Source organism: Teleopsis dalmanni, chromosome 2 (assembly GCF_002237135.1).
Source record: "Teleopsis dalmanni isolate 2A chromosome 2, ASM223713v2, whole genome shotgun sequence".
In the NCBI taxonomy this organism is placed as follows: Eukaryota; Metazoa; Arthropoda; class Insecta; order Diptera; family Diopsidae; genus Teleopsis; species Teleopsis dalmanni.
Window position 1 is genome coordinate 123,330,395 of NC_051847.1, and position 15,091 is coordinate 123,345,485.

General features: G+C 30.0%; 2 protein-coding genes across 7 annotated transcripts in view; both read left to right on the forward strand.

The window, feature by feature from the left end:
* LOC119682001 (lethal(3)malignant brain tumor-like protein 1) overlaps positions 1 to 15,091 on the forward strand; it is a 428,722-nt gene that overhangs the window by 393,179 nt on the left and 20,452 nt on the right. The window lies entirely within an intron of this gene.
* Positions 4,383 to 7,282, forward strand: LOC119682005 (transcription initiation factor IIA subunit 1-like; the record flags this gene model as incomplete). Of its 2 annotated transcripts, XM_038095332.1 has the most annotated exon segments (5): positions 4,383 to 4,678; positions 4,773 to 4,980; positions 6,478 to 6,719; positions 6,787 to 6,890; positions 7,096 to 7,226. In XM_038095332.1, coding segments are annotated over 5 exon segments (908 nt in total), but the record flags the coding sequence as incomplete, so codon positions are not given.

Sequence of the window (15,091 nt, forward strand, 5' to 3'; positions counted from 1 at the left end):
CAAGATTGTAGTGTCAGGCTCAATGATAGATGTTAATGGAGTACCAATTAGAAAGTTTAACTTGCTGAGCTTAGAAGACGTTTCTTCTCAAAAACATCGTGAGCAGTTACAACATCAATGTCTTAGCGACAGTATAGAATGAAAGTTTGTACCTTCTGGATCGCCACATTTCAGTTTCCTGTGAGAATTTGCCATAAAAACAGCGAAATGGCACTTCTGCCGAGCAATTGGCCTTACAATCTTTAATTTTGATGAACTACGCACATTGGTTTGTCAAATTGCTGCCATCATTAACTCTTGTCCGCTCTTCCCACTTTCAGAATGTCCTGAAGATCTTGTTGTTCTCACACTTGCCCAATTTCTAATTTATAACCCTAACATAATTTTTTTTAATACTTTTTATTTTTGTTGCACTTGGCAACCCCAAAATTGTGTGAATTACTTTTGAATTTAATAAAGAAGTTCTGTTGATTTCTGACACTTGACCGAGTCGGTTGTCTTTCTTTTAATTTGTTTTCTTTTTGCTTGGTAGTGGCTTCAAACGCTTGAACTCCCAACAGATAATATTCCTAGAAAGATTGGAGAGACTCTAACTGTCAAAAGATATACTGAAACGTACTTATCACAAGTTCTCGAAAATTGGTTGAGAAACCAAAACAAAAAGAGCTGTGAGATACTTTCTGATCCCGATCACCAGCACACCATACTCCCCAAATATAGCGTCGTGTGAGTTCGAGTTGTTTCCAAACATAAAAAGCATATGAAGAAAAGGATCTTCGACAATTGTGAGGCATGATTTTGGGTATGGTTTTCTTAGAGAGTGGATCTACCGATTTCAAAAATGTTGAAAAGCAAGAAATGATGATGTTCCAAGTTATGAAAAATCAGTTATTTTTGACATTTTTTTTTTTTTTTTTGAAGATGACTAAGCGAACTTTTGTTAATCCTCTTGTAAGTGGAAAAATTGAAAGGAAAACATTATTGATTATATTTAATAATTGTTTTTCATGTTTTTATTTATTTTTAATTTTTGAAATGCTTCGTGTTGTCCAATGTGCTGCTGTCGTAAAATAAATGCTGTTTATGTACAAAACCAACAACAATTTGATGCTGATCAAACGATAAACAATAAACAAATTTTGCATTATAAATTGCATCGCATATGTTCTTTACTTTAACTATGTCATCACCTTCATCGCTTATACTACAAACATATTTTATTACCAATTATTAAATTATTTTTGCATTCGAATGGGCATTTGTAAACGTCATTTTGCAAACGCTGGTGGATGCAGCCATCAAAGGTAATTAAATATTGTTAATTAATTATTATTTATATCAACACGAATTTCATTAAAAACAACACATGTGTGCATGATTTTTATTCGATCGTTCAGTATGTCTGAGTGAACTCAGCAGATAACTTATAACTCCATTAAAAATTGTATTGAGCATATCGTTAATCGACTTAGGGAGCCCAGGGCTCGGTGCTGTAATTTAAACACAAATAGGTTAAATGTAATTAACCGACCCAATTATGCTATAACTTCTGGGAGACAGTGCCATCGAATGCTTGTGCTTTCATTAAACTCGTCTCAAGAGCTTGAAAATAGAGTATGTTCTTCCAAAACAAGTAGAAGGCGAAAGAAGTGGGCATTTAGTATATCTACCTGAAGAAAATCCGATATGTTTACATGAAATCGTTATTACAGTCATAAATTTTAAAGGCGTCACAGCCGATCGTCTTAGAAAATGAAGGCGCATTTAAAAACGTGAATTTTTCTGTGTAAATTACTTGATTTTGAATTTTGATTTTCCAAACTAGATTCTGAGATTTGATCCACATATACAAAGAATAGCAAGCGATTTTTTCTGCCTTATTTAAAATATACCTATATAGACTGAGTTTAGAATTTAGATTTTTTTTACTGGATGTTTTCATTAACTTAACTCCAATCTAGAAACTTAAAAGTGATGCTTTCTGCGGTGTGTGTAAAGTGTTATTTCATTCACGTCATCGGTTTTCTGTACTTCTATTAAAAATTCCGAACTTTAGGATTGGTTGTAGTTCAGTCCCTACAGATATTTAACTTCTTTTTAACTATTGAGAACAATATTTTATTTTTAAATGAGTCCAGCATACACTTGCTTCAACCATAGAAAATACTCTCTCTATTCTATCCTACCATCGCTATTTTATTTTGCTCTTAAGTCACAGGATTGTGATAGTTAGTCAGTTGACTAACTATTTTATATCGAAGTTTTGTAACAGTTCACTGTTTTGATTATAATTAGAACAGATTTTTTTAGATACACATTCATTTGGGACTCTTTTTCAAATTGTCTTAACAACTTAACCAGTTGTTTTAACACAAATATAATCTGTCATTACTAATTGAGACTTCACAATAAAAAATACTCGTCATATAAATCAGAACCCTAAAATAAAAACCGAAGAGCCATCCATGCAATAGCTTGTGTGTTTACGAAATATGAATCCATGCTTTTTCCTATGTTTAAAATTTTAGGGTGTAATCAGAAAAACGAACTATTTAATTATCTAGCTAAGCACATACATTATATATAGCTAACATTGTTCTGACATATTCGACATTATGACTAATAATAATAGTGGGCTACTAATAATGCTGTTCTATACTTAGAAATAATATTTTGTTCCATTTGATAAGCCTTCAAACATCAAAAACTGTTCGCTACTTCGAAATGAATATATCATATACCATGAATGTACAAGTTAAATCGATGACTAGATAGTTAGTTAACTGTATTAAGAGGAACTCATTTCTGGAGGATATGATTCTAGATGCTCTTATAACACTTCGTTCAATAATGTGTGTGACTAACTAATTAAAACACATTTTTTTTACCAAAATTCGTTTTTATTCATCAACATAGTCCCCTTTTAGGGGGATACAATCATTCCAGCGCTTTTGCAATCTTTCGATACCGCCTTTGTAAAACGATTTTTCTTTGCCTTCAAAATAGGCGTTAGTTTCGGCGATTACTTCATCATTTGAGCCAAATCTCTTACCACGGAGCATCTTTTTGAGGTCTGCGAAGAGCCAGTAGTCGCTGGGGGCCAGATCTGGAGAATACGATGGGTGCGACAGCAATTCGTAGCTCAATTCGTTCAATTTTGCCATCGTTTTCATCGACTTGTAACACGGTGCATTGTCTTGGTGGAACAAAACTGTTTTCGCCATATGAGGCCGTTTCTTTGCGATTTCGTCTTTCAAACGCTCCAATAACGCTATATAATAGTCGCTGTTAATGGTCTTCCCCTTCTGGAGATAGTCGATGAATATTATTCCATGCGCATCCCAAAATACAGACGCCATAACCTTGCCAGCCAACTGCTGCGTTTTTGGTCGCTTTGGGCGGCTTTCACCGGCTGCATGCCACTCAGCAGACTGCCGATTTGACTCTGGAGTGAAATGGTGGATCCAGGTTTCATCCATCGTGATGTACCGACGCAAAAACTCCGACTTATTGCGCGTAAACGTGTCCAAACAGCTCTTTGAATCATCGATTCGTTGTTGTTTTTGTTCCGGTGTGAGCAAACGCGGCACCCATTTGGAAAACACCTTTTTCATACCCAAATGTTCGTGTATTATGGTGTGTATACTGCCTGTTGATATCTGTAGAATTTCACCAATCTCCCTCACTTTCACTTTACAGTCGGTCATAATGATTTTCAGTGTTTTTTCAACGTTTTCCGGAATAACAGCGTCATTTGGCCGTCCAGTAGATGGAATGTCATTGGTGTCTGTACGACCACGTTTGAATTCGGCATACCAAAAACAAATGCTTCTTTTTGATGGAGCAGAGTCCGAATAATGTTTTTTAAGCCATTCGTGGCATTAAACAGTATTTTTTTTCATTAAGAAACAATGATAAATCAGCACACGGAATTGCTTTGAATTCATTTTTTTTTTGAAAACTCAAAAGTAGCGTCACTTAAAGCACTGTAACTTGTAAACAAATGGTCGGATTAACATATGATTTTGACAGTAAGCCTAAAAAGGTTGCCACTTTCAAAAAAAAAATATTTATTTAGTATTAGTGCCGCCATCTAAGTGTCAGTCACACACATTATTGAACGAAGTGTTAAATAAAAAATACTCATTACAAACAAATACATTAATCACTTGGGCATTATTGCATGTTGCACTTTAATTTTCAGTTGTGTGCAATGTTATTGAAATTTATATGAACCTTTTTTTAATAATGTTTTTACATTTACTAGGCCTCTGCGGCTAAAGCTAAAAGACAAGCAGCTATTGCTGCAGCTGCTCAACATAACAATTCTTCAGCAATAGCAACAACTAATTCTGCAACCACAAATTTGGATATAAAACCAGGTATTGCCGGCAATGCTGGATCAACAGGAGGCGCAACAGTCGGATTGACTAATTCGTCTGGAAATAGTATTTCAGGTATGATCAACGGTACAAATAATAAAAATGATTCGAATCCAACAGCATTGCAAACAAATTCTGTTGGTGCAACGATTTTGCAACAACAGCAACAAAAAATAAATGTACCTCAGACATCACATCTAACGAATGGTCCTTTAACAGCACAACAACAAACATCAGCCACTGGTCCCTTGCCAATTGTCGCCGCACTAGATCCATGTCGAATTATGCCCGTTAATGTAAGTTTAGTGCATATAACAATCATTTTATATTTTTTAATTATAAAAGCATATTTTTTTTAAATTTGTTTTTTGTAAATTTGTTTTCTTCCAGATTACTTTACCTGCTCAACCCGGAACCCATAACACGGAACCGCGCGTACTTACTATACATGTGCCAGCCTCAGCCTTGCAAGAAAACCAACTTACACAAATCTTAACTGCGCAGCTAATATCATCTATTATATCTTTGCCAACAACTTTGGCTAATTCTGTGCTACAACAACACGTTACAGCGGCGCTACAAAATCTTAGTATACAAAGTAAGTAGTTTCCTTATAATAGTTAATTTATAATCTTATTTATTTATTTAAGCATATTGAATGTAAAAACCTTTCACTATATCTACTTGCTATATTTAAGATGCAATACAAATCAATCAAAAAACACAAGATTAATAAATCATAACTGTATACGACCATTTACTACAAATTTGATGTAACACCAAAATTTATGGACTCTAGTCTATAATTAAACTACATTCCAAAAATATATTTACTATTCTTTAAAGTAACAAAGATAGATTCCAAAATCATATATTTGTTAAGAAATATTAATTCTTCTTTGTTTTATTACTACATTTTTACACCAAGAACGCATTCAACTAAATCGTAGAATATTGATATATAGCCCGTTATAAAGGATGGGTTTTATCTGGCACCTCTGTGTGTGTAATTTTCTTCAGTTATTTTGATAACTATTTGTTTATCTAAACAGGATTTGTGTGCTAAAATATACAGTTTTATATTGGAAGCAAACTTCTTAGCTTTCTATAATAAAGTGGCCGTCCAATATACTAAATACCCAGTTTAACAATGTCCAATGTCGTCACAAAATAGCCACAGCTCATAACACTGTTCGAGACCACCTCGTTAGGATCACAGGGACATTCTCAACACACTTTCGGCATAAATTTCTTAAAGACGAAAAACGTCGGCCTCCTGTAGCAATAACGGTCCTTATCCAATTGCAGTCATCGTATAACTTCGTAAAAAACTGTTATTTGTATTAATACGATGTCATACCTTCTTTGCTGGATTATAATTTCTCTCCTCATATACTGACGAGGAATTAAAAATAAATACAAGTTATTATAATAACAAACTCACCTAAATTGTTATTATATTTTTTCAGGTCAGAAGTTACTCCATTTCGAAATAAGGTGACTTCTTCATAATAAATATTTGAGAGAAATGTTTACATTTTTGGTGACAGCCAATCGGCAATTATGCCCGTGCTGGTGTCTATGCAATACCTGAACTTGATTTGAAGTGTCGTAAATTTTATGATGAGATGTCGATATATTTTACGTCTAATCGTTTTCTTCCTATACGGATATTCCTGGCAACTAAGAAGCTTATGAGTTGACCAGAAGTGGCACACAACTTCCTTACGGCTTTCAAAAGATTTCTGCACAATTATCCTATGAAAAGCCGATTCAACATATAATCTTAATATACCGTGTTGCAACTTTAAGAAATTGCCATACAATACTTTGGTGCATATCGTAGTGAACCTTTTCTGACCGCTATTTTTAAATATATTGTTTCTCGTTTTGTATTTTGTGCATGACAACTTTTACATGTATGATAGAAAAGTACGTCCAGTTCAAAATAATTTAGTCATCTAAAAAATTCAGATTGGAATCTTTTGTGTCTTTTTCTATTTATTACTGTATCCTTTATGCCTCCACAAATTAGCATTTGCTTATGTTTTCTTTGCTTTTACCTTATTTCATTTAACTTATTTTTTATTTTTAGAGTTTAATCCATCAAAACAACTTGATGGTCAACTGGTGGATACTACAGATGAAGAGGAAAGCGATGTTAGTGATGACAATATTGATGAAGACGATGAGGATATTGATAAGGATGAAGACGAAGATATAGAAAATGAAGATGGAGCTGAAGAAGAACCACTTAACAGCGGAGATGATGTGAGTGATGAGGACTCCACTGATCTTTTCGATACTGATAATGTCATTGTTTGTCAATACGATAAGGTAATTAAACAAATTATATATATGATATGGATAATATATATTTCATACATTTTAATATTTTATGTAGATAACACGTTCGCGTAATAAATGGAAATTCTACCTTAAAGATGGTATTATGAATATAGCTGGGAAGGATTATGTTTTTCAAAAATCAAACGGTGATGCGGAATGGTAACGTTTGTAATCTCGCGAAAATCTGCTTTTTTATATTATATTATTTTGTATAAGCATTTTTCTTTTTCTTATTCTTATAACTGAGTTTATTTATATTAAGCTTCTAATACGTATTCTTATAACTGCGTTTATTTTAATTCCCACTTATTTTTGTATTTAAATTGCGAAAAATAATATAATCAATCCATTGTTTTAAATTTAGGGTACATTTTGTGACGCAGACAAATTCGCCAATTTCTAAATTTTCAAGATTAGATTAATATTTACTTCGCGTTATTGACATTAAAACTATGGATGTTATAAGATAAACATGTATATATAGAACTATAATAATAAAATGTAACAATATTAAAAAATATTATATATAAAAATAAAAAAATATTTTACTTACAATAAAAGCGATTTTTTGATATTGTCGTGAATATCCAATGAAGATTTGGTGTTAATTGCATCATTGAGGACAGGTCTGTCACACATTATGTATGAAAGAATATAATATCTATTATCTTTTAATAAGAAAATTATACATTTTTAAAAACAATTTCTTTATACATACATTCCTATCCGAATCAATTTCATGTGTTAAAAATATATACCCTTTGTTTTACTTATTGAATTCTTTAATATGCGTACATACTTTTTACATATATATTATAATTCTATAATTTTTACTTATTTCTAAATTCCAAAATATTTACTATATATAATTAATTTTTTTATAATTTGTATTTGAACCCTTATTATAAATTTATATTTTAGAAACATTGTTTTTTTTCTTAATATTTAAGAATATATAAAAAATTGTGTTGTGAATTTATAAGTTTTTGTTTTATTGTTTTATTACAATTCAATTTAAATAAAAAAAAATTATTTTAGATATAAAACATTTAACAACGTCCATAATAATAGAGTACGGATTTTAAAAGTATAGTCAATTTAGATAGTTTTTTATATTGTAATTAATTTTATATGTTTTGCAATGTAAGGATTTTTTTTGTGATTTTTGTTTTTGTTTTAATATTTGAAAATGTACAAAACAAATTGAATTTTATAAATCATGCTTTAATCTAATCTTAGACTATACAGTTAATTCATCATAATTTTTTTATATTATATTTTAAATTTTAATTTGATATACTGCAATGAAATTTGTGTGGCAATAATTTGTTGAAAATTAGTTCGAAAAACAATACATAATATTTAATTAAGTTCAGGTTATAGTTTAAAATTTACACAATAAAAATGTAGCTAAGCCTTAGTCTGTGACTTCTAAAATAAATACACATGTCACTGTCAAACTATTAATATATTAATTCGTATTAGCGAATTTTATATTTGCTTATTGCATTTAAATATTACGTTTTAAAGTCAAAAGAATTATTTGCTTTACTGCTAACGCTTGTAGCGACTGACACAATGAAAGCATTTATCATTATGGATTGTTTCTGTTATATGTAGATTTTTGCATTAAATTTGATTGTGTGTGAATGTGAGAGATGTTAAAACAATTGCTAGATTAGCTTGTCAAGAGCGCAATGTTTATCTCCTTGACCATTTTAACGCGATGTAACATTTTCTGTAATGATTCTTTACTAAGGGCTTGCGTTGAATACCAGACAGGTGAGTCCGGCACACAGGAACGTTCTGGTTGCAAATAAAAGACATCATTACGAGTTTTAACGCTTTCAGGACTGTAAAAATAATTATTTCGTATTACTTGTAGAAATTTCAATTATTACATTAAGAAAATCCTTACCATTTTGAAAGATAAAATTCGTATAAACGAACAGGGCAACGTAGAGGATTTTCTTCGTTCTCTTGCTGTTCATACACTTTCTTTTTACGAGGATTAGCTTCTGTAATATAAAATAATATACAAAAGATTAGAAAATTATAACATTTTGTCAATTTATATATAAATTTAAAAATCTTGTTTTTTGTTTGTATCAATCCTAAACCGTTGAATCGATCTGCATGATATTAATACTACATAATCTCTACAGAAAAGGGTTTTTAAAATGTGGATGATCCATACCAAATACCATATCAAATAAATGTTTAAATCAAATTACTAGCAAAACCGCTGAATCAAACTGTATGATATACTAGATAAGGAGGAACACATAGTCCAAAATTTTTATTTAGAGTTAATATCTGGGATTACCATCATTGAAAAACTTATTAATTTATAACTTTTCAAAGTCAGTACATTGAAAACCCGCCAGGTGATATATATGTAGATGAAAGTTCTTGAATTGAATTGAATACTTAATTACGTTAAATATTATTTTTGGGTGTAATCGCACAAATTGTCAAGTTTAAGTTTTATTACATTTACCAGGAGCACCATTGGTAAAGATCATTGTTAAATGATATAGGTAGCATGAAGGTATAGAGAATTCACTAATAATCATCATTGATTTTAAACCAGCTGTCATCGCATGTTACAGGTTTACCATTCTTACATCCATTGCGCTACAGTTCGTAAGTCCTGGTTTCATATAACTTATGTTAAGTCTTTTCTTCGTATCATATTAAGTCAAGTATCAGCAAGAACCTCCAAGTATCAATCCTCCAAACAATATATTCCAGGTCCCAGTCTAAAATTTTTGGAGGATGTAAAATGTCCCTCACACCCTGCAAGACTTGTATGAACATAGTCATATGGTAAACAGTTCCTTGTGACGCATAAATATCTACGCCCCAAATATATAGCCCACCGCAGCTTTACTTTCATGTTCAAGTGCATATACAAATTTATTGATTTATGGCATTAACCATAATATTAAGGTGACCATTTTCATCTTCCCCTTTACCTTACCACTACTCTTCTATATTACAGTACTACTCTTTCCATATACTATCTAAATGTGTAAGTTTGGTCATCATTACGTGCGATTAATTTTGAAATTATGTGGGTGTTGAGAGTTAACTGAAATTAGTAATATATGCGAAAATAGTGTCACACAGAAGTGGCAATGGAAGATACTAAACTGAATTCGGATCAAAATCAAGAAGGTCTAAAATTTTAATAGAACACGCGCGAATCATCGATTACTTGTATTGCATTTTTGTGCAGCCGAACCTAAGGTTAGTTGATGTGCTATTTTTATACTGATATGATGGAGTTTATCGTCTGTTTAAATTTTTTTTGTTTTGTATTTTGATTCTTATCAGCTTACAGACCCGAACAATTAAACGCATTTATTTAAAAATGTTGGCAAATATTTCGTTCTTTATTAAGAACTTCATCAGTGCTATATAATAACAAACATTAATTTAAAGATAAAATACTAACATCCAAATATATATACCTTATTTTTTATAAAATGCAATAATTTTCCTGTTCCACAATAGTCATTAGTAATTAAAATTGTATTAACCAATAAAAATAAAAAATTAAAACAATTAAAATTCACACATTAAAAATTAATAAACAATTTTTGGACATAAATAACGAGCATAACAAAACTAAAAAATTTTTTTAATATTAATATTCCGCCAAAAATATTGATAATAATAAACGTTCTCTTTTTTATATCTCTTATTACTCAATAAGAAACTTAACAGCTGACTTTTATTTTCATTTATCTCTTATTTTTGATTAGCTTGTATTTATCCAATAAATTAGAGTAAAGTGTGCTAAAATTATCCGTGTCTCTCTTGTAGTTTACCACCTGTTCATTATTTAATATGATGTGAATAACTTCACTCATTAATCTTTTATGATAATTATTTTCAATTTCCAGAATTATTACTTTATCAAAGTTAAAGCTATGTCCTTTAGACATAGAATGTTCAGAAAGAGCTGTTTTTTTCCCATCATCTTTACGTTTACACGTACTTTTATGTTCACCAACTCTTTTTGCCAATCTTTGTTTGGTTGTTCCTATATAAGCTCTATTGCAATCATTACAATTGATCTTATAAATAAGATTTGACAAATTTTCTTTCTTTTCTTTGTCTTTAATCTTTGAGAATAAATTTCCTGTTGTTTTCAAGTTGTAAAGTACAATATCAATTATTTCCTCTTGTTTAAATAATTTTGAAATTTTTTGAGAGAGTCCCGGTATATTAGGGAACTTACATCTAGGTTTATTGTTATTGACATTGTCAACTGTATTTTTTGATGTTTTTGTGCATTTATAGGACAGAAAGATTTTATTTATAAAATACTTAGGATAATTATTATTCATAAGTATCTGTCTAATTTGTTTCTTGTTATCATCCATAAACTTTTTTTTTGACAACAGTTTCTTCAAATTCAATCACAAAATTATACACCAATTGGATGGAACATCAATGGGAAACCCATCTTCACCATCATTAGCTAATTTTATTATGGAAATTATCATATCAAATGTTTTGGAAAAATTACCATATGAAGTAAAATTGGCAATGTATTATGTAGATGATACTCTTTTTGCAATACCAAAAGAAGAGGTAGAGAAGACAGTAGAGATTTTTAATAATATAAATTCGAGTATTCAATTCACGTATGAGATTGAATGCAATGGAACAATACCGTTTTTAGATATAATGGTGATAAGATCGGACAATAATAAAGTTATTACAAACTGGTATATGAAACCTACATCATCGGGAAGGTTACTTAATTTTCTATCAGACCACCCAATTCACCAAAAAATTAATACGGTTAGAAACTTGATTAGCAGAGTTACAAGTCTCAGTGATGACAAGTTTATGGATGATAACAAGAAACAAATTAGACAGATACTTATGAATAATAATTATCCTAAGTATTTTATAAATAAAATCTTTCTGTCCTATAAATGCACAAAAACATCAAAAAATACAGTTGACAATGTCAATAACAATAAACCTAGATGTAAGTTCCCTAATATACCGGGACTCTCTCAAAAAATATCAAAATTATTTAAACAAGAGGAAATAATTGATATTGTACTTTACAACTTGAAAACAACAGGAAATTTATTCTCAAAGATTAAAGACAAAGAAAAGAAAGAAAATTTGTCAAATCTTATTTATAAGATCAATTGTAATGATTGCAATAGAGCTTATATAGGCACAACCAAACAAAGATTGGCAAAAAGAGTTGGTGAACATAAAAGTACGTGTAAACGTAAAGATGATGGGAAAAAAACAGCTCTTTCTGAACATTCTATTTCTAAAGGACATAGCTTTAACTTTGATGAAGTAATAATTCTGGAAATTGAAAATAATTATCATAAAAGATTAATGAGTGAAGTTATTCACATCATATTAAATAATGAACAGGTGGTAAACTACAAGAGAGACACGGATAATTTTAGTACACTTTACTCTAATTTATTGGATAAATACAAGCTAATCAAAAATAAGAGATAAATGAAAATAAAAGTCAGCTGTTAAGCTTCTTATTGAGTAATAAGAGATATAAAAAAGAGAACGTTTATTATTATCAATATTTTTGGCGGAATATTATTATTAAAAAAATTTTTTAGTTTTGTTATGCTCGTTATTTATGTCCAAAAATTGTTTATTAATTTTTAATATGTGAATTTTAATTGTTTTAATTTTTTATTTTTATTTGTTAATACAATTTTAATTACTAATGACTATTGTGGAACAGGAAAATTATTGCATTTTATAAAAAAAAGGGTATATATATTTGGATGTTAGTATTTTATCTTTAAATTAATGTTTGTTATTATATAGCACTGATGAAGTTCTTAATAAAGAACGAAATATTTGCCAACATTTTTAAATAAATGCGTTTAATTGTTCGGGTCTGTAAGCTGATAAGAATCAAAATACAAAACTATTTTTATACTTCTGATATATTAATATATGATACACTTGCAACATATAACTTATAGATTAGCATATGATGATGATAATGATTGACGATAATGAGAAGAAAAATGCTATATATTTGATGGGACTCGAAAGGTATCATGCAATATGAATCACTTCTGCCTGACCGAACGATGGATTGTAATCTATATTGACAACAATTTATGCGACTAAAGATGGATATCGAAAAAAGGGCCCTTGGTTAAGCAATTTTGATGCATTCACTGTCTTTTCTTGCTGGCGTTAACTTGAAAAAGAACTGTACCATATTTATTGGCACATATTAATTTCTTTTTTTTATAACAAAAAAATAATGATTCGAGTCGAAAAATAGCAAAAGGTAGTAGAAAAAAAAAGAGACAATGCACTGAATAGTATTTAATAGAAGTAGAAGTAATATTTGATTGTGCCGATGTTGATCATTAAACTTGATTATTACAACTCTTAGATCAACTATTGTTTCGTATACTACCTTACATAACTAAAAGTCTTCAGAACTGACTTAAATTAGATCTGATTTAAATTAGATACCACGTACAAGAAGTAACAGTACTGTGTTAATATGTTAACAAAATTAATAGTAAAGTAGTTGGCCACCAAAAAAATATAAATGTTTATTACTTACCAAGTCCAGCTTGCGGCGGATAAAAACGTAGAAGGACATTACGTGTGCCTGGTGCTTTGGTAGCTTGCGCCGAACGCTTCCAATGCTTCATGATATGCGAAAATGATAATTGCATGTGCTCCTCAACAGTCTAAAAATAATAGTTCGTCATATTTTAAATAGTTTCTACAAATTAATTGAAAATTACTTACAGTCAAATTAAAGTGTTTTGTATTGAAAAACATCAAAGTACTGAGCAGAACATGTGGAGAATGTGCCCCCAATTGCTTGCATTCCCACAAATGTTCTTCTTCAACACGTGTAACAATGTATTCTGTTAAAGAAAATTGAAGTTTTTGCAATAAAATTAAAATAAAATGTTGTGCATTCTATATATAAAAGTAAAGGCTATATGATAATAGATGCATAATATCTGTTAAGACCAGAAGTATTATTTTAGGATTACGTAATCAGTTTCAATTATTGTCTAATAAAAAAAATGTATATATATATAGAAAGAAGTATATACAATAAAATTTTTATAACTCATTTGCAATTTCTCTAACTCATTGCAATATTTTCGTCCGTTCATCTTAAAGGCGTTAACCTCTACAATCCGAATAATAAACATTCTTCACCTGAGAGGTAACCCTTTCCTTTACAAGTCGAAGTTTTGAAAGTCGATCTCTACAAATCGATATTAATGTCTAATGTCAGTGATTAATTTATTTTCGAGAATAACGCAATCACATACTTGCAAAATCTCTTCAATTATAAGAAGATGTTATTACTATTCACCAATAATGGAGTATAAATATTTACTTTTGACAATATATATTTATTCAAAATTTGAGATTTAATAATAATAAACTAAACCCTATGATTTCATTTTTTTCTTTAACCTCCATAACACGAAAAGTTGAATTATAGAAATTTTACTGAAATAATTTTTGATATTCTCCCAATTCCAAACCCAGCCCATGATCTGTACATTATTTTAAATATAAATTCACGTCCGATAACTTAACAGATTTTGCGCTTAAATTAATGCCTTTGCTTTTAAATATCTTTAACAAATTCCCATACTTACGTGAATCATTATACAAAACCGAAAACTTTCTTGCAACTTCATCTAAGCAATCAGTGAAGCGTTCGTAGTACGGGTCTGTAAATATGTTGTCGATACGCCCATTTTCGTACAGATACTGTTGTATACCTGAAATGAAAATAAAATAATGAGAATTATATTAGAAAGTGTTTATTTACTTTGTTATATAATTAATTTCTATTAAAATAAATCCAATAAATCTATTTTAAGTTATCGCAATAAGGCTAAATTAACCTTCATTATTCGTCAATAATAACCCACAAACTTGTTAGACTTTGCCACAGTTGTTATAATTTAGTGAGTATTATTAAATATTAGTTATGTATGTACTATTCATCTAAACACGAAAACGGACATCTATTGGAGAACACACCTATAACATATTAGCAATGTTCCATAGCCTATTCAACAAGTAACATTACAAATAATATTCTAGTTGTTTTATCTCTAGTGGTTGACTAACTATTTGGGTGCATCTATTTCAAAAACAGAAGCTACAACTATTAAAGGGAAATTCGTAGTATACTCCAACAGCCTATCTGCCCTACAATCAAATCTTAACCACAATTATCAAAGCAGGGTTATCATTAGGTCAAATTTTCTATCTTCTGTTAACTAAAAGAAGCTAAAAGAATCAGTCAATGACTGGATATAAAGGCATACGTAGGA